Genomic DNA, 21,912 nt, shown 5'->3' with positions numbered 1-21,912 from the left:
TAGGTCACTTAGTATAGTTTTGGATACTAAAGGAAAAAATGTGTTTTTCTTAAAACTGGGTAAACCTTTTCCACTTGAAGAAGTTTGATTTTTTTCTAATATCTGCTGAGTATTTATTGTGAGTGAGTGTATAACTTCTACCTAATGCTTTCTTGTTATCTATTGTTAGTATCTATTGAGTGATCATAAGATTATTATTCTTTAATTATTTAATGCCATGAATTACATAAATTTTCTAATGTTTCTAATATTAAATCATCTTTCCATTCCTGGGATAAATCTTTCTTAATTGAGAGTATTTTAAAATCACTCTATTTGATTTACTGCTATTTAATGTATAATTTTTAAGACAATGTGTAGAAGAAAGGTTAACTTCTGGTTTTCTTACATTAACTTTTTATGCCTGGAATGCTATGGAAGCTTCCTATGGTTTTCTATTTTCTAGAATAGTTTCTGTGAAGTATTCTTACTGTACAGGTAGGACTGGGTTGTAGCCACTGGCCTGAGGGCATAACATAGCAGTCAGTGTTTGCCCAATGTACTCAAGGCTGATCCCCAGCTACCACTCAAAGAGACAACTTGCTGTGAAGCAACCACAATTGATAGACACACCTGCTATTGAAAATATAGTAATAACTGGTTAAAACCCATCACCACCGCAGCTCCAATAACCTAGCAGAATAAAGAAGCAATGATAGTACTATGTGAGCTGTGATGACACTACTGATAAGGACAGGAATGGAATGAAATAGGAGGAATATATATAATATATATCTTTTTTTTTGGTGGTACCGGGTCTTGAACTCAGGGTCTACACCTCAAGCCATGCCACCAGCCCTTTTTTTTTTTTTTGTGATGGGTTTTTTCGAGATAGGATCTCATGAACTGTTTGCCCAGGCTGGCTTTAAAGCGTGATCCTCCTAATCACTACCTCCTGAGTAGCTAGAATTACAGGCGTGAGCCACTGGCATCTGACTTGTCTCTGTGAATTTGATTTTCCTGGATATCTCATACAAGAGAAGTCATACGGTATGTGTCCTTCTGTGTCTGGCTTGTTTCACTTAGCATAATGTCGTTAAAGTTACTCCATATTGTATCATCTCTCTCTCTGTCTCTCCCTCTCCCCCTCCCTCCCTCTCCCTCTTGTCTTCCCTTTCCACTCTCTCCCTCTCCCTCTTCTCCCTCTACTCCTATCTCAACCTCTTCCTCTCCAGTGAACTTTTTGCATCACAAATTGAAGTTATCTAAAACTTATAGATTGATGCTATCTGTACCATAGGTTACAGAAACACTGAAAATGGATGATTGACTCTGTCAGGATTCAGATGACTTATGATTTTCAAATATGAAGTATGAACTGAGTAGATGAAGAGCCTGAGCTTGTTCTGGGCAGCATAGTTAAAAGATAGAAAGTCTGACCCCAAACTGTGCTGGTTCAAAGTTGTCACTCTCCTGAGCTAACACTGAACTGAGGCTTGCAATAAGAATGAGGAAAACATTAGCTAAATAGAGAGAACAGCTTGTGCAAGCACAGAGGTGGAAGTGCATGCAGTGTTGGGGAACGGAATGGAGCTGTGTTTTTAGTAAGGAGTGGCAAGAGTTAAGATTGGGAGGTAAAATGGGATCAATTTAAAGCACCTTCCCAGTTTGGATTTTAGTCTATAAATATCGAAGAAGCAACACAATATTTTGCATTGTCAAGAGACATGGTGTGTTTGATGAACTGGAAGAAGAAAGGTCAGAGTATGTCATGTCAGTTAAGATAGAGGTTTCTGCAAACTCCAGAGTAGAGGTTTGCAGTGTGGAGTTGGGCTGTGGCAGTAGAAGGGTAAGAATGGAAGGTGAGATAGTATTATAAGCCATTCTAGAACATTTAGAAGGACTCCACGCACCTAAAACACAGTGTAAGTTCTCTGACTAAAAGCCAGTTGCTTCCTTAGTTACTTGAAAATACTCTGAAATTTCCTCATATAGTACGTGGATGTAGATATTAAATTATGGCCTCTGGAAGTTTTTAACCAAGCCAGATATCTATGGAGCAGAGGTAACTTGTCTAGGTAAGCAAAATGAGCTTTGATTTTCATCACTGCAAGCATTTAATTCTCTTCCAGGAGCATGTAGTTTAGCTTTCAGTAGCAAACAGAAAGTGGACAATGTAACTGCATTGACCAAACAGGTTTCGAACCTCTGTACACTTAAGAGGGAAGGAGGTGTTAATGTTCTGAGTATCTTTTTGGACATAGGATGGACCGAACATTAAGGAGATCCTCTGACTTACTTATAGCAAAGAGAGAGATGCATGCTATTGACCCTACCTACCCAGGATATGCATGGGTTTTGGGTGATGAATACTGAATCAGCCTAACCCCATCTTTCGAGAGTTGACTGTGTTAGTGGGAACAAGAGAGGGAGGTGCAACTGGCAAAACACAGACTTCTAACTAAAAATATCCAAAGTGCTTTAAGAAGGGAGTAAGTGGAGCAGAGTCCCACAGATTAGTGAAAGATGGGATGGGGGCCCTGCAGTGACTTTAGAATCTCAGACTTCCTGACCCTGAATGTTTCTTGGGCCACTCTTCTTCTTGTCATCTTTATAGTTTATAGGTGTCCATGTCTCACCTGCTTTCCCTGGTCTCCACCATTCTCCTCACTAATCATTGTCTTATTTTCCTTTCTTACCCTCTGGTTAACATTTTTATTAGAAAATGAAAAACTTCAGTGATTATACGGAAGAACTGTGTCCAGCTGCTCAAACCCACCCAGTTTCCATTTTTAGCTTTTCCCCTACTTAAAAATAAACAGTATCAGGTCCCACTTGCCAAGCCTTTGTCACAGTCTCCAGCAGCCATTCTTCCAGCCATCTGCTCCCCCAGATGCTCAGCCTGGCCCCTACTCCTGTCTCAGCCCCACATGCACCCCTTTGTGGCCAAGTGAGGGGCCCACTGAGCTCAGCAGCCTTCAGCTCTGCAGCACCATCTGCTTCCCACCCTTTCCATATTCTGAGCTTCACTTCTGACCCAGATTCCACAGCCTGTACCCCCAGGTCCTTGCTTGTTGGCCCCAGCCAATCCTATGATTTCTAGGGACAGGATGTTGACTGGAAAAGATGGAGGAGTTGCCATGGAGATGTGAATAAACATCTCATAGCAAGAAATACAAACTAGTTTGACAGAAGTTTAGTTCAGTTCTAAGATTGAATTGGTTTGGGTTACATTCCTCACCTTTGAAAGTCAATGTGTTAGAGGGAAGTTTAAAGCCACTGCTAAACTGTTATTACAGTCTCGCCTCCCATCTGTTCCTTTGGTTAGAGACAGTGTCCTCAAGTGGGAATTGTAGGTCTTCCCAGGCTTGTACTTCCTGGTGTTCTGAGAGGCTTAGGTGTCCAGGCCAAAAGCCCACTACCTGCACTTGAATCTGAAGAGTGCATTATATTGACATTCACATGGAAACAGCCCCAATCCGTCTCTCTGTCAAATGTCAAAGACCCTGAAGGGAGCTGGTCGTGCCTGCATGGGAACAGAGTGATTCTTCCTAACTTGCCCTGCCTCCCATTCTCCCCTGTCCTCTGAGTTTCATGGGTGTGTCTTGAGAGAGGGGGCTTGGATCTGTTGCCTGTACCTTGTCAGTGGCTGCAGGCACAGGAGGCTATGTTTTGCTTCACCCTCAAATTTGGTGGATGTAGATGACAGGGGCCTGGTACTGTGGTGCTGGGAGGAACATGGTCCTTGTCCTGGGTTACATTTTTCTAGGCCCCAGGGGAAAAGTAGGCTTGCTTTTGGCATTGTTCCCAATGCCCACATAGACTGGGCAGGAACTGTGTTCTATAATGAACATGGAAGAAAACAATTCAACTTTGATGTTTTGGGCAGAACCTTTTGTTCCGCACATTTCAGTATGTTTATTATTCCAAGACCCTGACTCCCAAATGTCACCACTGCCTCCTAGTCATTGAGATAACCCAAAATGCCCAGCACCTTTCCAAATAATCCCTCCACTCCCCAAGACAGTGCCACTACTAGCTTTTGTGCTACTAGGATACTGGATTTCGACAGACCTTTCTATACTCTGGGAAGAGACCACAGACTAGACCAGAGCTCTTTTTTTTTTTATCTCAACAAATTCATGTTAATGAAATTCAAATTCTGTTTGTCAACCATTGCTTTAGCTGATAGGGTTGGAAATTCTTATTTTCATACCTTATGGCTCTTCATTGTACTCTGACATTCTCTTTTTTTTTTTTAATTCATACCTGCATACAATGTTTGGGTAATTTCTCCCCCCTCCCCCCACCCCCTCCCTTACCACCAACCCCGCCCCTTCCTTCTCCCTCACCCCCTTGATACCCAGCAGAAACTATTTTGCCCTTATCTCTAATTTTGTTGAAGAGAGAGTATAAGCAATAATAGGAAGGAACAAGGGTTTTTGCTGTTCAGATAAGGATAGCTATACAGGGCATTGACTCACATTGATTTCCTGTGCGTGGGTGTTACCTTCTAGGTTAATTCTTCTTTTTTTTTTTTTTTTTCATTTTTCTTTTATTATTCATATGTGCATACAAGGCTTAGTTTATTTCTCCCCCCTGCCCCCACCCCCTCCCTTACCACCCACTCCACCCCCTCCCGCTCCCCCCCTCAATACCCAGCAGAAACTATTTTGCCCTTATCTCTAATTTTGTTGTAGAGAGAGTATAAGCAATAATAGGAAGGAACAAGGGGTTTTGCTGGTTGAGATAAGGATAGCTATACAGGGCATTGACTCACCTTGATTTCCTGTGCGTGGGTGTTACCTTCTAGGTTAATTCTTTTTAATCTAACCTTTTCTCTAGTTCCTGGTCCCCTTTTCCTATTGGCCTCAGTTGCTTTAAGGTATCTGCTATTAGTTTCTCTGCATTAAGGGCAACAAATGCTAGCTAGTTTTTTAGGTGTCTTACCTATCCTCACCCCTCCCTTGTGTGCTCTCGCTTTTATCATGTGCTCATAGTCCAATCCCCTTGTTGTGTTTGCCCTTGATCTAATGTCCACATATGAGGGAGAACATACGATTTTTGGTCTTTTGAGCCAGGCTAACGTCACTCAGAATGATGTTCTCCAATTCCATCCATTTACCAGCGAATGATAACATTTCGTTCTTCTTCATGGCTGCATAAAATTCCATTGTGTATAGATACCACATTTTCTTAATCCATTCGTCAGTGCTGGGGCATCTTGGCTGTTTCCATAACTTGGCTATTGTGAATAGTGCCGCAATAAACATGGATGTGCAGGTGCCTCTGGAGTAACAGTCTTTTGGGTATATCCCCAAGAGTGGTATTGCTGGATCAAATGGTAGATCGATGTCCAGCTTTTTAAGTAGCCTCCAAATTTTTTTCCAGAGTGGTTGTACTAGTCTACATTCCCACCAACAGTGTAAGAGGGTTCCTTTTTCCCCGCATCCTCGCCAACACCTGTTGTTGGTGGTGTTGCTGATGATGGCTATTCTAACAGGGGTGAGGTGGAATCTTAGTGTGGTTTTAATTTGCATTTCCTTTATTGCTAGAGATGGTGAGCATTTTTTCATGTGTTTTTTGGCCATTTGAATTTCTTCTTTTGAGAAAGTTCTGTTTAGTTCACCTGCCCATTTCTTTATTGGTTCATTAGTTTTGGGTGAATTTAGTTTTTTAAGTTCCCTGTATATTCTGGTTATCAGTCCTTTGTCTGATGTATAGTTGGCAAATATTTTCTCCCACTCTGTGGGTGTTCTCTTCAGTTTAGAGACCATTTCTTTTGATGAACAGAAGCTTTTTAGTTTTATGAGGTCCCATCTATGCTATCTCTTAGTTGCTGTGCTGCTGGGGTTTCATTGAGAAAGTTCTTACCTATACCTACTAACTCCAGAGTATTTCCTACTCTTTCTTGTATCAACTTAAGAGTTTGGGGTCTGATATTAAGATCCTTGATCCATTTTGAGTTAATCTTGGTATAGGGTGATATACATGGATCTAGTTTCAGTTTTTTGCAGACTGCTAACCAGTTTTCCCAGCAGTTTTTGTTGAAGAGGCTGCTATTTCTCCATCGTATATTTTTAGCTCCTTTGTCAAAGATAAGTTGCTTATAGTTGTGTGGCTTCATATCTGGATCCTCTATTCTGTTCCACTGGTCTTCATGTCTGTTTTTGTGCCAGTACCATGCTGTTTTTATTATTATTGCTTTGTAATATAGTTTGAAGTCAGGTATTGTGATACCTCCTGCATTGTTCTTTTGACTGAGTATTGCCTTGGCTATTCGTGGCCTCTTGTGTTTCCATATAAATTTAACAGTAGATTTTTCAATCTCTTTGATGAATGTCATTGGAATTTTGATGGGAATTGCATTAAACATGTAGATTACTTTTGGGAGTATAGACATTTTTACTATGTTGATTCTACCAATCCATGAGCATGGGAGATCTCTCCACTTTCTATAGTCTTCCTCAATCTCTTTCTTCAGAAGTGTATAGTTTTCCTTGTAGAGGTCTTTCACATCTTTTGTTAGGTTTACACCTAGGTATTTGATTTTTTTTGAGGCTATTGTAAATGGAATTGTTTTCATACATTCTTTTTCCGTTTGCTCATTGTTAGTGTATAGAAATGCTAATGATTTTTCTATGTTGATTTTATATCCTGCTACCTTTCTATAGCTATTGATGATGTCTAGAAGCTTCTGAGTAGAGTTTTTTGGGTCTTTAAGGTATAGGATCATGTCGTCTGCAAATAGGGATATTTTGACAGTTTCTTTACCTATTTGTATTCCTTTTATTCCTTCTTCTTGCCTAATTGCTCTGGCTAGGAATTCCAGTACTATGTTGAATAGGAGTGGAGATAGTGGGCATCCTTGTCTGGTTCCTGATTTTAGAGGGAATGGTTTTAATTTTTCTCCGTTAAGTATAATGCTGGCTGTAGGTTTGTTATATATAGCTTTTATAATGTTGAGGAACTTTCCTTCTATTCCTAGTTTTCTTAGAGCTTTTATCATGAAATGATGTTGGATCTTATCAAAGGCTTTTTCTGCATCTATTGAGATGATCAAGTGGTTTTTGTCTTTGCTTCTGTTAATGTGGTTTATTACGTTTATTGATTTTCGTATGTTGAACCACCCCTGCATCCCTGGGATGAAGCCTACCTGGTCGTGGTGAATAATCTTTTTGATGTGTTGCTGAATTCGATTTGCCATTATTTTGTTGAGGATTTTTGCATCAATGTTCATTAAGGAGATTGGCCTATAGTTCTCCTTTTTGGAGGTGTCTTTGCCTGGTTTTGGAATAAGTGTAATACTGGCTTCATAAAATGTGTTTGGCAGTTTTCCTTCCCTTTCTATTTCATGGACCAGTTTAAGGAGGGTTGGTATCAGTTCTTCTTTAAAGGTCTGATAGAATTCAGCAGAGAATCCATCAGGTCCTGGACTTTTCTTTTTGGGGAGACTCTTGATTGCTGCTTCAATTTCATTTTGTGTTATAGGTCTATTCAGGTGATTAATTTCCTCTTGGTTCAGTTTTGGATGATCATATGTATCTAGAAATCTGTCCATTTCTTTTAGATTTTCAAATTTATTTGAATATAGGTTCTCAAAGTAGTCTCTGATGATTTCCTGGACTTCCATGGTGTTTGTTGTTATCTCCCCTTTTGCATTCCTGATTCTACTAATTTGGGTTTTTTCTCTCCTCATTTTAGTCAGGTTTGCCAGGGGTATATCGATCTTGTTTATTTTTTCAAAGAACCAACTTTTTGTTTCATTAATTCTTTGTATAGTTTTTTTGGTTTCTATTTCGTTGATTTCAGCTCTTATTTTTATTATTTCTCTCCTTCTATTTGTTTTGGGATTTGCTTGTTCTTGTTTTTCTAGGAGTTTGAGATGTATCATTAGGTCATTGATTTGGGATCTTTCAATCTTTTTAATATATGCACTCATGGCTATAAACTTTCCTCTCAAGACTGCCTTAGCTGTGTCCCATAGGTTCTGGTAGGTTGTGTTTTCATTTTCATTGACTTCTAGGAACTTTTTAATTTCCTCTTTTATTGCATCGATGATCCATTCTTCATTAAGTAATGAGTTATTTAGTTTCCAGCTGTTTGCATGTTTTTTGTCTTTACTTTTGTTGTTGAGTTCTACTTTTACTGCATTGTAGTCAGATAGTATGCATGGTATTATTTCTATTTTCTTATATTTGCTGAGGCTTGCTTTGTGCCCTAGGATATGATCTATTTTGGAGAAGGTTCCATGGGCTGCTGAGAAGAATGTATATTGTGTAGAGGTTGGATGAAATGTTCTGTAGACATCTACTAGGTCCACTTGATCTATTGCATATTTTAGATCTTGGATTTCTTTATTGAGTTTTTGTTTGGATGACCTATCTATTGATGATAATGGAGTGTTAAAGTCTCCCACAACCACTGTGTTGGCGTTTATATATGCTTTTAGGTCTTTCAGGGTATGTTTGATGAAATTGGGTGCGTTGACATTGGGTGCGTACAGATTGATGATTATTATTTCCTTTTGGTCTATTTCCCCTTTTATTAGTATGGAATGTCCTTCTTTATCTCGTTTGATCAATGTAGGTTTGAAGTCTACTTTGTCAGAGATAAGTATTGCTACTCCTGCTTGTTTTCGGGGGCCATTGGCTTGGTAAATCTTCTTCCAGCCTTTCATCCTAAGCATATGCTTATTTCTGTCGGTGAGATGAGTCTCCTGTAAGCAACAAATTGTTGGATCTTCTTTTTTAATCCATTTTGTCAAACGGTGTCTTTTGATGGGTGAATTAAGTCCATTAACATTAAGCATTAGTACTGATAGGTATGTGGTGATTCCTGCCATTTAGTTATCTTAGTTGTTTGAAGGTTTGATTGTGTGTACCTAACTTGATGTTACTCTCTACTGTCTTGCTTTTTCTTATCCTGTGGTTTGGTGCTGCCTGCCTTTTCATGGTTAAGTTGGGTGTCACTTTCTGTGTGCAGGATCCCTTGCAGAATCTTTTGTAATGGTGGCTTTGTGGTCACATATTGTTTTAGTTTCTGCTTATCATGGAAGACTTTTATTGCTCCATCTATTTTGAATGATAGCTTTGCTGGGTAGAGTATCCTGGGGTTGAAGTTATTTTCATTCAGTACCCGGAAGATCTCACCCCACGCTCTTCTTGCTTTTAATGTTTCTGTTGAGAAGTCTGCTGTGATTTTGATGGGTTTACCTTTGTATGTTACTTGTTTTTTCTCTCTTGCAGCCTTCAATATTCTTTCCTTAGTTTCTGAACTTGTTGTTTTAATGATGATATGTCGTGGAGTAGTTCTATTTTGATCTGGTCTGTTTGGTGTCCTGGAGGCCTCTTGCATTTGTATGGGAATATCTTTCTCTAGATTTGGGAAATTTTCCGTTATTATTTTGTTGAATATATTACGCATTCCCTTCGCTTGCACCTCTTCTCCTTCTTCGATGCCCATGATTCTCAAGTTTGGTCTTTTGATGGAGTCGGTGAGTTCTTGCATTTTCTTTTCACAGGTCTTGAGTTGTTTAATTAGTAGTTCTTCAGTTTTTCCTTTAATTACCATTTCATCTTCAAGTTCTGAGATTCTGTCTTCTGTTTGTTCTATTCTGCTGGATTGGCCTTCCGTTTTGTTTTGCAGTTCTGTTTCGTTCTTTTTTCTGAGGTTTTCCATATCCTGGCAGTTTTCTTCTTTATTGTTGTCTATTTTTGTCCTGAGTTCATTTATCCCTTTATTCATTGTGTTCTCTCTTTCACTTTGGTGTTTATACAGTGCTTCTATGGTTTCCTTTATTTCTTCTTTTGCTTTTTCAAATTCTCTATTTTTATTGTCTTGGAATTTCTTGAGTGTCTCCTGTACATTTTGGTTGACCCTATCCAGTATCATCTCTATAAAATTCTCATTGAGTACTTGTAGTATGTCTTCTTTTAAATTATTCTTGTGGGCTTCATTGGGTCCTTTGGCATAGTTTATCTTCATTTTGTTGGAGTCTGGCTCTGAGTTTCTGTTCTCTTCATTCCCCTCTGGTTCCTGTACTAATTTTTTGCTGTGGGGAAACTGGTTTCCTTGTTTTTTCTGTCTTCCTGTCATTGTCCTTGGTGTTGTTACTGTCCCTGTACTGTGTGTAATTAAGTATTTTCTAGCTTGTAATAATAACAATGGTAATATTGAGAATGGAAGAGTGAGCTGAGATGGAAAGCAAGAAGTTAAAGAAAAGGGGAAAACAAATATACAGACAAGAGGGAGAAAGCAGAACAAGGTATCAGACAAGAGAGTTTCAAAGGTATAAACAGGGAGTGTTAGTGTACTAATCGACAGTAAGCTGAACAGACAATAGCGTGACAGAGAGAGGATTGAAAATCAAAGATAAAAAAAATAAAAAATAAGTATATGAAAGTAATATCTATTTATAAAAATGAATTAAAATAAAATGGAAAATAGAAAATTAAAAAAAACAAAAAAAACCAAAAAACCAAAAAACTTCCAAGTTTATATGCAATGCAATTTCAGTCTTAATAATTTGGATGTCCGTCTCAATCTCCAGTCCTGGAGTTGGTGCCTCAGATGTTGTTCTGTAGTTGTCTCATCAAAGGGGATGCATAAAGTAGAACAAAACTACACTCACACACACACAGAAGAAAAAAAAAAAAAGCCCCACCAAGTGTCCCCAGTTCAAATGCAATATAGTTTCAGTAAGTTTTTCGGCTTGCAGGTGTAATTCGGTTGTTCTCTCATCAAAGGTAGGGAGAAAAAGAAAAAAAAAGCGTCTGGAGGCAGTTCTGAGAGTGGTATCTGCAACTGTGGCTTGCCTGCCTGCTGCTCTCAGCCTGTAGCTGGCGGCGTTATTTATGCAGATCTCTGGGGTGAGCTTAGCACTCACCTGGTCCCACAGGCTTTGTTTGCTCAGAGTTCTCCTGTGCGGGGGAGGGGGGCCTCTGCTACAGGCTTTTCCCTTTCCAAGCACTGGGAAAGGCGACACTGCCCCGCGTTGTCAGGCCTGCGTGTTTATTTACAGTTCACGTGGGAAGTGGGTCTTCCCTCCTCTCACAAGCGTCCCCGCTCCTGGTTGCTGGCGCGCCCCGCTCCCGCCAGAGCCTCTCCAGCCCGCCCGGCTCGTTTATTTACAGTCCCGGGAAGGATTCCCTTCCCCCAATCTTCAGCGCTCAGGGCGCCCCACCCTCTTTCCAGCGTCTTAACTGTTCTTATTGCTTAGTACTCAGTTTCTCTTTTTTTCACGGGTGGAGGTCAGTCTGTCCAGGGGGCTATGCTGCTCTGGCCCAGGCTTGTCTGTGGGGGAACCGCGGTACCGCGAAGCTCACCTGGTCCGCGTCTTCCCAAGCCGTATGGGCGCCGGCCACTGGCGGCCCGGGGGCCTCCTCGGTTCTCCGTTTAACGTGAAGTGGAGATTCTCTGCGCCGGCTGGAGATGTGGAGGAGTCAAAGTTATGCCTTTTCTCAGTGATTATTCCTGCAAAGTGTGTCTCCAGCGTCTCTCCAAGATTTCACTATAGGAGGCTCGCTTTCTGCTTCCTACCTCTAGCCGCCATCTTGGAATTCTCTCTAGGTTAATTCTTCTTGAACTAACCTTTTCTCTAGTTCCTGGTCCCCTTTTCCTATTGGCCTCAGTTGCTTTTAAGATATCTGCTTTAGTTTCTCTGCGTTGAGGGCAACAAATGCTAGCTAATTTTTCAGGTGTCTTACCTATCCTCATACCTCCCTTGTGTGCTCTCGTTTTTATCTTGTGATCAAAGTCCCATCACCTTGTTGTGTTTGCCCTTGATCTAATGTCCGCATATGAGGGAGAACATACGATTTTTGGTCTTTTGGGCCAGGCTAACCTCACTCAGAATGATGTTCTCCAATTCCAGCCATTTACCAGCGAATGATAACATTCCGTTCTTCTTCATGGCTGCATAAAATTCCATTGTGTGTAGATAGCACATTTTCTTGATGCATTCGTCAGTAGTGGGGCATCTTGGCTGTTTCCATAGCTTGGCTATTGTGAATAGTGCCGCAATAAACATGGGTGTGCAGGTGCCTCTGGAGTAACCTGTGTCATAATCTTTTGGGTATATACCCAAGAGTGGTATTGCTGGATCATGTGGTAGACCAATGTCTAACTTTTTAAGTAGCCTCCAAATTTTATTCCGGAGTGGTTGTACTAGTTTACATTCCCACCAACAGTGTGAGAGGGCTCCTTTTTCCCCACATCCTCGCCAACACCTGTTGTTGGTGGCATTGCTGAGGATGGCTATTCTAACAGGGGTGAGGTGGAATCTTAGTGTGGTTTTAATTTGCATTTCCTTTATTGCTAGAGATGGTGAGCATTTTTTCATGTGTTTTTTGGCCATTAGAATTTCTTCTTTTGAGAAAGTTCTGTTTAGTTCACTTGCCCATTTCTTTATTGGTTCATTAGTTTTGGGAGAATTTAGTTTTTTAAGTTCCCTATATGTTCTGGTTATCAGTCCTTTGTCTGATGTGTAGCTGGCAAATATTTTCTCCCACTCTGTGGGTGTTCTCTTCAGTTTAGAGACCATTTCTTTTGATGAACAGAAGCTTTTTAGCTTTATGAGGTCCCATTTATCTATGCTATCTCTTAGTTGCTGTGCTGCTGGGGTTTTGTTGAGAAAGTTCTTACCTATACCTACTAACTCCAGAGTATTTCCTACTCTTTCCTGTATCAACTTTAGAGTTTGGGGTCTGATATTAAGATCCTTGATCCATTTTGAGTTAATATTGGTATAGGGTGATATACGTGGATCTAGTTTCTGTTTTTTGCAGACTGCTAACCAATTTTCCCAGCAGTTTTTGTTGAAGAGGCTGTCTTTTCTCCATCGTATATTTTTAGCACCTTTGTCAAAGACAAGTTGGTTATAGTTGTGTGGCTTCATATCTGGATCCTCTATTCTGTTCCACTGGTCTTCATGTCTGTTTTTATGCCGGTACCATGCTGTTTTTATCGTTATTGCTTTGTAATACAGTTTGAAGTCAGGTATTGTGATACCTCCTGCATTGTTCTTTTGACTGAGTATTGCCTTGGCAATCCACGGCCTCTTGTGTTTCCATATAAATTTCACGGTAGATTTTTCAAACTCGTTAGTGAATGTCCCTGGAATTTTGATGGGAATTGCATTAAACATGTAGATTACTTTTGGGAGTATAGACATTTTTACTATGTTGATTCTACCAATCCATGAGCATGGGAGATCTCTCCACTTTCTATAGTCTTCCTCAATCTCTTTCTTCAGAAGTGTATAGTTTTCCTTGTAGAGGTCTTTCACATCTTTTGTTAGGTTTACACCTAGGTATTTGATTTTTTTTTAGGCTATGTAAATGGAATTGTTTCCATATATTCTTTCTCAGTTTGTTTATTATCTGTGTATAGAAATGCTAATGATTTTTCTATGTTGATTTTATATCCTGCTACCTTGCTGTAGCTATTGATGGTGTCTAGGAGCTTTTGAGTAGAGCTTTTTGGGTCTTTAAGGTATAGGATCATGTCGTCTGCAAATAGGGATATTTTGACAGTTTCTTTACCTATTTGTATTCCTTTTATTCCTTGTTCTTGCCTAATTGCTCTGGCTAGGAATTCCAGTACTATGTTGAATAGGAGTGGAGATAGTGGGCATCCTTGTCTGGTTCCTGATTTTAGAGGGAATGGTTTCAGGTTTTCTCCGTTAAGTATAATGCTGGGTGTAGGTTTGTCATATATAGCTTTTATAATGTTGAGGTACTTTCCTTCTATTTCTAGTTATTTTCATTCAGTGCCTGGAAGATCTCACCCCAAGCTCTTCTTGCTTTTAATGTTTCTGTTTAGAAGTCTGCTGTGATTTTGATGGGTTTGCCTTTGTATGTTATTTGTTTTTTCTCTCTTATGGCCTTCATAATTCTTTCCCTAGTTTCTGAACTTGTTGCTTTAATGATGATAAGCGGTGGGTAGTTCTATTTTGATCTGGTCTGTTTGGTGTTCTGAGGCCTCTTGCATCTGTATGGTAATAGCTTTCTCTGGATTTGGGAAATTTTCTGTTATTATTTTGTTGAATATATTACGCATTCCCTTCACTTGCACCTCTTCTCCTTCTTCGATGCCCATGAGTCTCAGGTTTGGTCTTTTGATGGAGTCGGTGAGTTCCTGCATTTTCTTTTGGTCTTGAGTTATTTAACTAATAGTTCTTAGGTTTTTCCTTTAGTTACCATTTCATCTTCGAGTTCTGAGAGTCTATCTTCTGTTTGTTCTCTTCTGCTGGATTGGCCTTCCTTTTTGTTTTGCAAGTCTGTTTTGTTCTTTTTTCTGAGGTTTTCCATATCCTAGGTTGTTTCCTTTTTAATATTGTCTATTTTTGTCCTGAGTTCATTTATCTGTTTATTCATCGTGTTCTCTCTTTCACTTTGGTGTTTATACAGTGCTTCTATGGTTTCCTTTATTTCTTCTTTTGCTTTTTCAAATTCTCTATTTTTGTTGTCTTAGAATTTCTTGAGTGTCTCCTGTACATTTTGGTTGACCCTATCCAGTATCATCTCTATAATATTCTCATTGAGTACCTGTAGTATGTCTTCTTTTAGATTATTCTTGTGGGCTTCATTGGGTTCTTTGGCATAGTTTATCTTCATTTGGTTGGAGTCTGGATCTGAGTACCTGTTTTCTTCATTCCCCTCTGGTTCCTGTATTAATTTTTTGCTGTGGGGAAACTGGTTTCCCTGTTTTTTCTGGCTTCCCGTCATTGCCCTTGGTGTTGTTATTGTCCCTGTACTGTGTGCAATTAAGTATTTTCTGGCTTGTAATAATAGCACTGGTGATATTTAGAATGGAAGGGTGAGAGGAGATGAAAAGCAAAGAAGTTTAAAGAAAAGGGAAAAACAAATAAACAAGTAGAAAAAACAAACAAAAAAAAGTTTCAAAGATACAAACAGGGAGAAATAGTGTACTAATCAACCATAAGCTGAATAGACATTAGAGAGACAGAGAGAGGATTGAAAATTAAAAAAAACGTTTAAAAAAAATAAAAAATTAAATAAAAATAAAAATAAAAAATAAATAAATGAAAAAATATATGTATAAAATAAATAAATGAATAAATCTCCAAGTTCAAATGCAATAAAGTTTCAGTCTTAATAATTTTGGTGTTCATCCCTCAACCTCCAATCCTGGAGATGGTGCCTCAGAACTAGTTCTGTGGTTGTCTCATCAAAGGGTAAAAAGACTGGGAAGACCAAAAACAAAACCATACAAAACAGCAACAAAAAAACCCCCACAAAGTGTCCCAAGTTCAAATACAATACAGTTTCAGTAACTTTTTCAACATGCAGGTGTAATTCGGTTGTTCTCTCATCAAGGGTGGGGAGAAAAAGAAGAAAAGAGTCTGGAGACAGTTCTGAAAATGGTATCTGAGGCTGTGGCTCACCTGCCTGCTGCTGTCAGCCTGCTGTTGCTGGAGGCGTTATTTATGCAGATCTCTGGGGTGAGCTTAGCACTCACCTGGCCCCGCAGGCTTTGTTTACTCAGAGTTCTCCTGTGCGGGAGCCTCTGCTACAAGCTTTCCCCTTCCAAGCACACTGGGGGAGGTGACACTGCACCCGCTTTCTCAGGCCTGCGTGTTTATTTACAGCTCACATGGGACGTGGGCCTTCCCCCGTCTCCTGTGGAGTTTTCCTCCCTCCACTGCTTTTACAAGCTTTCCCCCTCCTGGTTGCTGGGCATGTGCCACCACTCCTGCCTTCTCCAGCCCGACTTGTTTATTTACAGTTCTGTGAGGGATTCCCATCCCCACTTTGGAACTCAGGGTGCCCCACCTTCTTTGTTATGTGTCTTTTTGTTGTTGTTACTGCTTATTATTCAGTTTTTCTTTTTTCCCTGGGTGGGGGTCGGTCTGTCCATGGGGCTATGCTGATCTGGCCCAGGGTTGTCTGTGGAAGTACCGTGTACCGCTTAGCTCACCTTGTGGTCCGCATCGTCCCAAGCCGTCTGGGTGCTGCCGTCTGGTGGTGGCCCGGGAGCCCTCCTGGTTTCTCCATTTAACGTGAAGTGGGGATGCTATGCACAGGCTGGAAGTGTGGAGGAGTCAAGTTTTGCCTTTTCTCTGAGCCTTTTCCTGTAAGGTGTGTCTCCAGCGTCTCTCCAAGGTTTTACTTTAGGAGGCACGCTTTCTGCTTCCTCCCTCTAGCCACCATCTTGGAATTCCCCTGATATTCTCCTATTTAGCTTACAATTCTTCAACATGAATTTTCTTTAGAGCCAAGAGGATGGATGACTGACTTGGGAGGCATAGTGTCCACTCATGTTATCCTAGATGTGAAGTGCCACAGGAGTAATTGCTATAACAGTTTGGAGGAGAGAGTGCAAAGGAAGCAAGGCATGTAAGATGCTATCTTTAAAAGGTCATATTTAGTGATGGAGCTGCCTGGCCCAGGGGAATATATCCTCTGGCCTTGCCCATATGGCATTTTTCCTCCTGGGACCCCTAAGAGTGGTGCTTACCTCCCAGAGTTCCTGTAAATCAGTGGCTAAGACCTAGGTTTCAGGGTAGAGAGATCCATATTGTTATTGCTGTCACCTTCCACAGTATTCCCAGGGAATCCATAGAGGAGAGACAGGTTGTCACCAATACTTACATCCCTTTATTGTTAATTATGGTAATATCCCATTATTTGAAGTTTCAGTTTCCACAGATTTAATTACCTGCAGTCAACTTTGGTTTGAAAATATTATAAGGAAAATTCCAGAAATAACCAAATCATAAATTTAAATTGCTTGCAGTTCTGAGTAGTGAGATAAACTCTTGATCCACCCTCTGCCCCATCTGAAATATGAATCATCTCTTTGTCCAGCATATCTGTGATGTGTAGATACCCAGTCACTAGTCACCTTATCCCTGTTGGTCATCAGATTGGTTGTTTGTATTTGTGTTCAAGTAACTCCTTACCTAGTAGGCTAACGCTGTATCACAAACATCATTTACCTCACTTCATCTTCTCACGTAGGGATTGTAGATCATCTCACATCATTATCGTAAGAGTGGGGAGGGTAGATTAAGGTATTTTGAGACCACATTCACATAACTCTTATAACAGTGTATTGTTGTAATTTTGGTATTTTATTATTGTTGTGAATCGCTTCAGTACCTGACTTACAAATTATACTTTATCATAGGTATGCATGTGTAAGAAAAACCCTAGTACATATACTTGCAGGCATCCACAGTGGGTCTTGGACAGTATCCTTTTTGGATAAAAGGGCATTATTGTTGCCCTTTTGTGAATTGTCCAGATAAATCCTATTTTTCCTTCCTTGTGACTCATCCTGCCACTCACCTCTTGATTATCAATGACAGGAGTAATGCTCTTTCAGTTTTTCTACTTATTGGCATAGCTACTTTTGTCAGAGAACAATACTGTTAGTTAAAATTAGGATTTGGAATTTTTTGATCATTGTGTATTTTTTCTTCCATCCACTGTCCTTAGGGGACAATGAAGAACTGCCTGTGAACAGGAGTCTAACAGTTGTGCCTTTAACATTCCTTATTTTTTAAAAAAAAATTGAATTGTGGTCAGTTGTTTTAGATTTTAGGTGTCTCTTTCCTATCTCTAAGAACAGAGGCTCTTTCACAAATGCTATTATCTTGACTTTTTCCCCCTAAGGAGAGATAGCAATTTATTGAATCATGTAGCTGAGAGAGATACTGGGGTAATCACAGAATCCAAGGAAGATTTGTAAGAGCCAAGTTCTCCTCAGAAGTGAGCAAGGACTCATGCTAGTTACCCTCCTTTGTTCCTTCCCTGCCCTTGCCCCTCAACTCAGCTTCCTACTGCACCCTGGTCTTTTCCCTGTGCCAGGTAGTTCTGCTTAGCAACCCCAAGAAAGACTAGTCCTTTTCTCAGTGTCTCTCTGTTGATTTATTAAATAATTATCATCACTTCCCATAAAAGTAGAACCACCTTGAGCTTAACCAAGCTATGTCCCCTCTCTGCAGTTGACATCAATAAAGGAAAGATCATTCAGGGCCATTGACTTCTCCTACCAGGATATGAGGTTGGGGAAGATTGCCTGGGGTTAGAACAGAATCCTGAGAAGTCAGATGTGTAGCAGTGGTGCCTGTTCCTGGAAGGAATTATTTGGACGTGTTTATGCTAATTGAAAAAGTTCATAATTTGATTCATTGTTGATTTATTCTGGATTCTTTTTTTCTCCATCTGCTTGCTTCTTTTCACCTCATCTCCCTGGTTGCTGCTAATTAAGTCAGTAATACTCAGAAAATGTCTTCCTCTGCTTTAAAATACAGAAACTGGTAGATTAATGTCTCCTTATTCTCAAAGGGGAAGGCTGCTGAGCAATTAAGCCAGCTTCTTCCCCTTTCTCTGTCATTCCCAGTTTTTACACAATGTAGTTTTCTCTCACCTGGTCTTGTCTGACACCATTCCTTGCTGCATGCTAATGACCTCTTGAAACAGGAAAAGTAACCAGAAGTCATCTTGTCCGGGGCCTCTAAGCAGGATAGAACATAGTGACCCCACTGGAGAGCTTTTCAGATCATGTCCAGGCAGACAGCTCAGTCAGTGTCTACTACACAGCTTATTCATGAGCCTGTCATACTTGCATGCAGTGACTGTAAAAACATGTTCTGAAGTGGTATGGAGGAGAGGGCATATTGGGGAGATAGACTTTAGCAGCTAGAGCTGAGCACCAAGAACGGCCCTGGCGCTGAGAGGAGAAAAAAAAGGAGGGATCTGGAAATAATTTCTCTAGATTGACCAAAGGGACCTTGACCAAGGTGTACAGAGTGGCCATAGGTGGTCTACAGCAGGGAGGCCAGAAGTAAGTGGGCCTCGTGCCAGAGACTCACCCTCTAGTTTAATCTTTTCATCTGTTGTGAATTGCATAGACAGTTGCCATTGGGTCATTCAGAATTCTATTTGTAATTGAATGACAGCTGAAGTTAGGATGCATGTGACTGCAGAAATGTATAGGTTTCTGGAGGACATTCAGGAAATACCTCTAGACCTCTTTACCCTCTCCTTTCTGTGCATTTGGATTAAGCTGAGGTATTCATCAGGAACCCTGGGGCCCTGTGTGTGTGTCTGACTGTGGCACTGTCCCTGGATCTCTTTCTGAATACACAATCCCACTCACAGGCTGATGGGCTTCATACCTCCAGACAGACACAGCAAGGCAACCTCACTCTAGAGGGGTCACCATTAGATGAGGAATAGGGGCTTTGTTTGCTTTATGAGATCTCTGAGGACATTTTAAAAAGGGGGGAAGACTTCTTTATCATGATTGCTGGGAGGCATCCCTCTGGCCTCAAGTTCTTCAGGTACTATGATCAGCCTCCATTCTTGGCTGCTGCTGTGTGTTGACAGTAGAACGTGTGTCCTTAGCGACAATTATAGCAGTGGGATTGACTTATACTGATTCTTCTGCATCCTCATCACGAGATTCCTCCTAATAGTATATTAGCTTTCATGGTGGTTGATTAGCTTCCCAGGGTCAAGTGAACCAGTCTAGAAAATCACTCTGTCTTGACTTCTGATCACTGTCATCTTAACATGGAGTTATATATTCTAGTTATCATGGAAAGCAGTTTAAAGTTGTTGCATGTATAGATTTACATGTAGAAAGCATGCAGTGACATCTCAACTGGAGATAGGAGGGCTGCTAAATCTTAATGAGCTTCAATGCTTATACAGAAGCCCAGTGTGGGAGGAGGAAGAAACATAAATAAAATACATCATTTTTCCCCCTTAGAGCAGAAGGAACATGTTGTAGTTTCCTTCAAGAAGAAGTTTTGAGAGCTGTTTCTATAATGACCTGGCCCAGGTCTAAGAGAAGTATCCTGGACTAGTGAGGGGATGTCTTAGCCCTAGTTCCTCCACCCGTGTGTTGAGATAATGCCTTTTTGCTGTTTTCCTTGTAGGCCCGGTACCTCTCTCCACAAGCTCGCCGTCGACTGCATGCTGCCCTTGCATCTTGCTCTACCTCCATGCTGATCCTGTTCAACCTGGTGTTTCTTGGAGGCAATCAAGTTGGGAAAACCTACTGGGACAGGATCTTCATCCAAGGTAAGTTGTCGGACAGTAGTGCTTTCAATCACCTTCTTGTTTTCCATGCATGCAGTTGGTATCAATGGATGGGATTTAGGAGAGTCATTCATTATTACATTCATGGTATAGGACCCAGAAAAGTACTATCCAGGAACAATTTCCTGTGTTTAGCTAGGATTTTTGATGCACCTCAGATCAACTACATGTGGTACTTATCAACATCAAAACAGACTATCTCAACTATTCTGATCTCTACATTCCATTCTACCAAGTTACTTTTCCATTTTTAATATACTTTTTGCCTTATCTTCTATACTGTCTCTAGATCCCAGCTGCCAATGTACTACAAAGTCTAGCCTTGTTCCATTTACTGCTTGGAACATCTTACTAGAAATATGTCTTAAAAGTTCCATTGTACTCTTCTGAAGCTATGGGCATGGTTCCCATGTTTGCCATAGCTCTTGCTGTGGATATTTGTGTCTGAACACTAGCAGACAATCTTATATTTAATGTAAATTATGAGGATTGTCTCAGTGTCCACAGTAAAGTCACACCTGCATCACATTAAAGAATAGTATGTGGGAGTTGTGAAAGCATTGCAATAATTGGTCACCATTTACATAAGAGATCTTTCATGTCTTAAGAGAATTGATGATTTAGAATGACTCACATTCTGAAGCCAGTTCACTGCCCATGTTCTGTTTCCCTGACCAGTGACATGGTGTCATGTTTTGAGTTTTTAGGAAGCTTTGCCAAACTGTGATAACATGACTCCACATGTCTGGCTTTTCATCTCCACATCTGGGTCCCCAAGGTGCCAGTGATGCTTTTTGCTGCAGGTCTTTTCACATCAAAAATAACCCCGACACATCTGTCTGATTTCAGAATGCCAGGTCATGAATCTAAACTGTGCAGGCTTGGCGGAGCCAGGCTCAATGAGGCCACTAGAGATCTCTGTTCTACTTTAATCTTGTCACTAAGAAACCTCTCTTTGATCTGCTTTCTGAGAAATGTTTTAGCTGATAGTTACTGAAAAGACCATGTGTTTTTAAGGAGAAGCTATCCTTTAATAAAAATGGGAGACAATGGGGTACAAAAGAAATAAAGATACAGGAGGGTAATTTTACTTTTCTTGCCTCCTGCCACGGAGCCTAAAACAATGCTGAGAACATGGTGGCTTAGGGGAAAATGCTGACTTAGGGTTGCTTGTCAATAGTGAAAAGGCTCTGGCTTTTATTTTTCAGCAAATCAAATGTATTGGGTGTTGGCTATTTGCAAAGCACTGAGAATACAAGGATGAAAACAGAAGTACAAGCTAGGTATGGTGATAAATGCCTCCAATCCCTGCAGGAGGAGCTGAGGCGGGAGAATTGTGAGTTGGAGGCCAGCCTGGGCTATAAAGTGAGATCCTGTATCAAAAAAAAAAAAGCACACACACAAATGTGCCAGTTGATTTGCATAATTGCTGTGCCACATGTATGAGTGACTTGCTGGGAGTTACTGACTTTCCATAGAAGGTGGATCTCACAGAGGAGGTAGCATTTAAATTGGAGCATTGAGTAGAATTTGCCAGTGGTCAAGAAGGCAGTTATAACAGGTACAATGTGTGTGTGTGTGTTGGGGGGAGGAGTGAATTAAGAAGATGAAGTTGAGGGAAAATGATTAATGGCCTCATATACATACACAAAATAGAATAATAAAACCTCTTGCAATTGCTTTAAGTGGGGTGAGGAGGGTGTTGTTAGGGGGAGATGATGGGGCGATCTAACCAATGTAAAATGTAAGGCTATTCAGAATTCCCCTTGTACAATGAATATATCCTAATTAAAATAAAAAGGCAGGTGTGTGTTGGGGCAGCTAACATTGCCTCCATATCAGAAATTCCAAAATC

The 21,912-nt window shown here is 40.4% G+C and overlaps 1 protein-coding gene across 5 annotated transcripts in view; it reads left to right on the top strand.

The window, feature by feature from the left end:
* Nucleotides 1-21,912, top strand: part of Hhat (hedgehog acyltransferase) — a 317,030-nt gene that overhangs the window by 251,306 nt on the left and 43,812 nt on the right. For all 5 annotated transcript variants that reach the window (XM_074048402.1, XM_074048398.1, XM_074048399.1 and 2 more), the window contains one exon: nt 19,895-20,039. In XM_074048402.1, the coding sequence (XP_073904503.1) occupies nt 19,895-20,039 (145 nt within the window). The remainder of the gene's footprint in view (nt 1-19,894; nt 20,040-21,912) is intronic.

This window comes from Castor canadensis, chromosome 11 (assembly GCF_047511655.1).
Source record: "Castor canadensis chromosome 11, mCasCan1.hap1v2, whole genome shotgun sequence".
Classification (NCBI taxonomy): Eukaryota; Metazoa; Chordata; class Mammalia; order Rodentia; family Castoridae; genus Castor; species Castor canadensis.
This window is presented reverse-complemented; position numbering and strand designations above follow the sequence as displayed.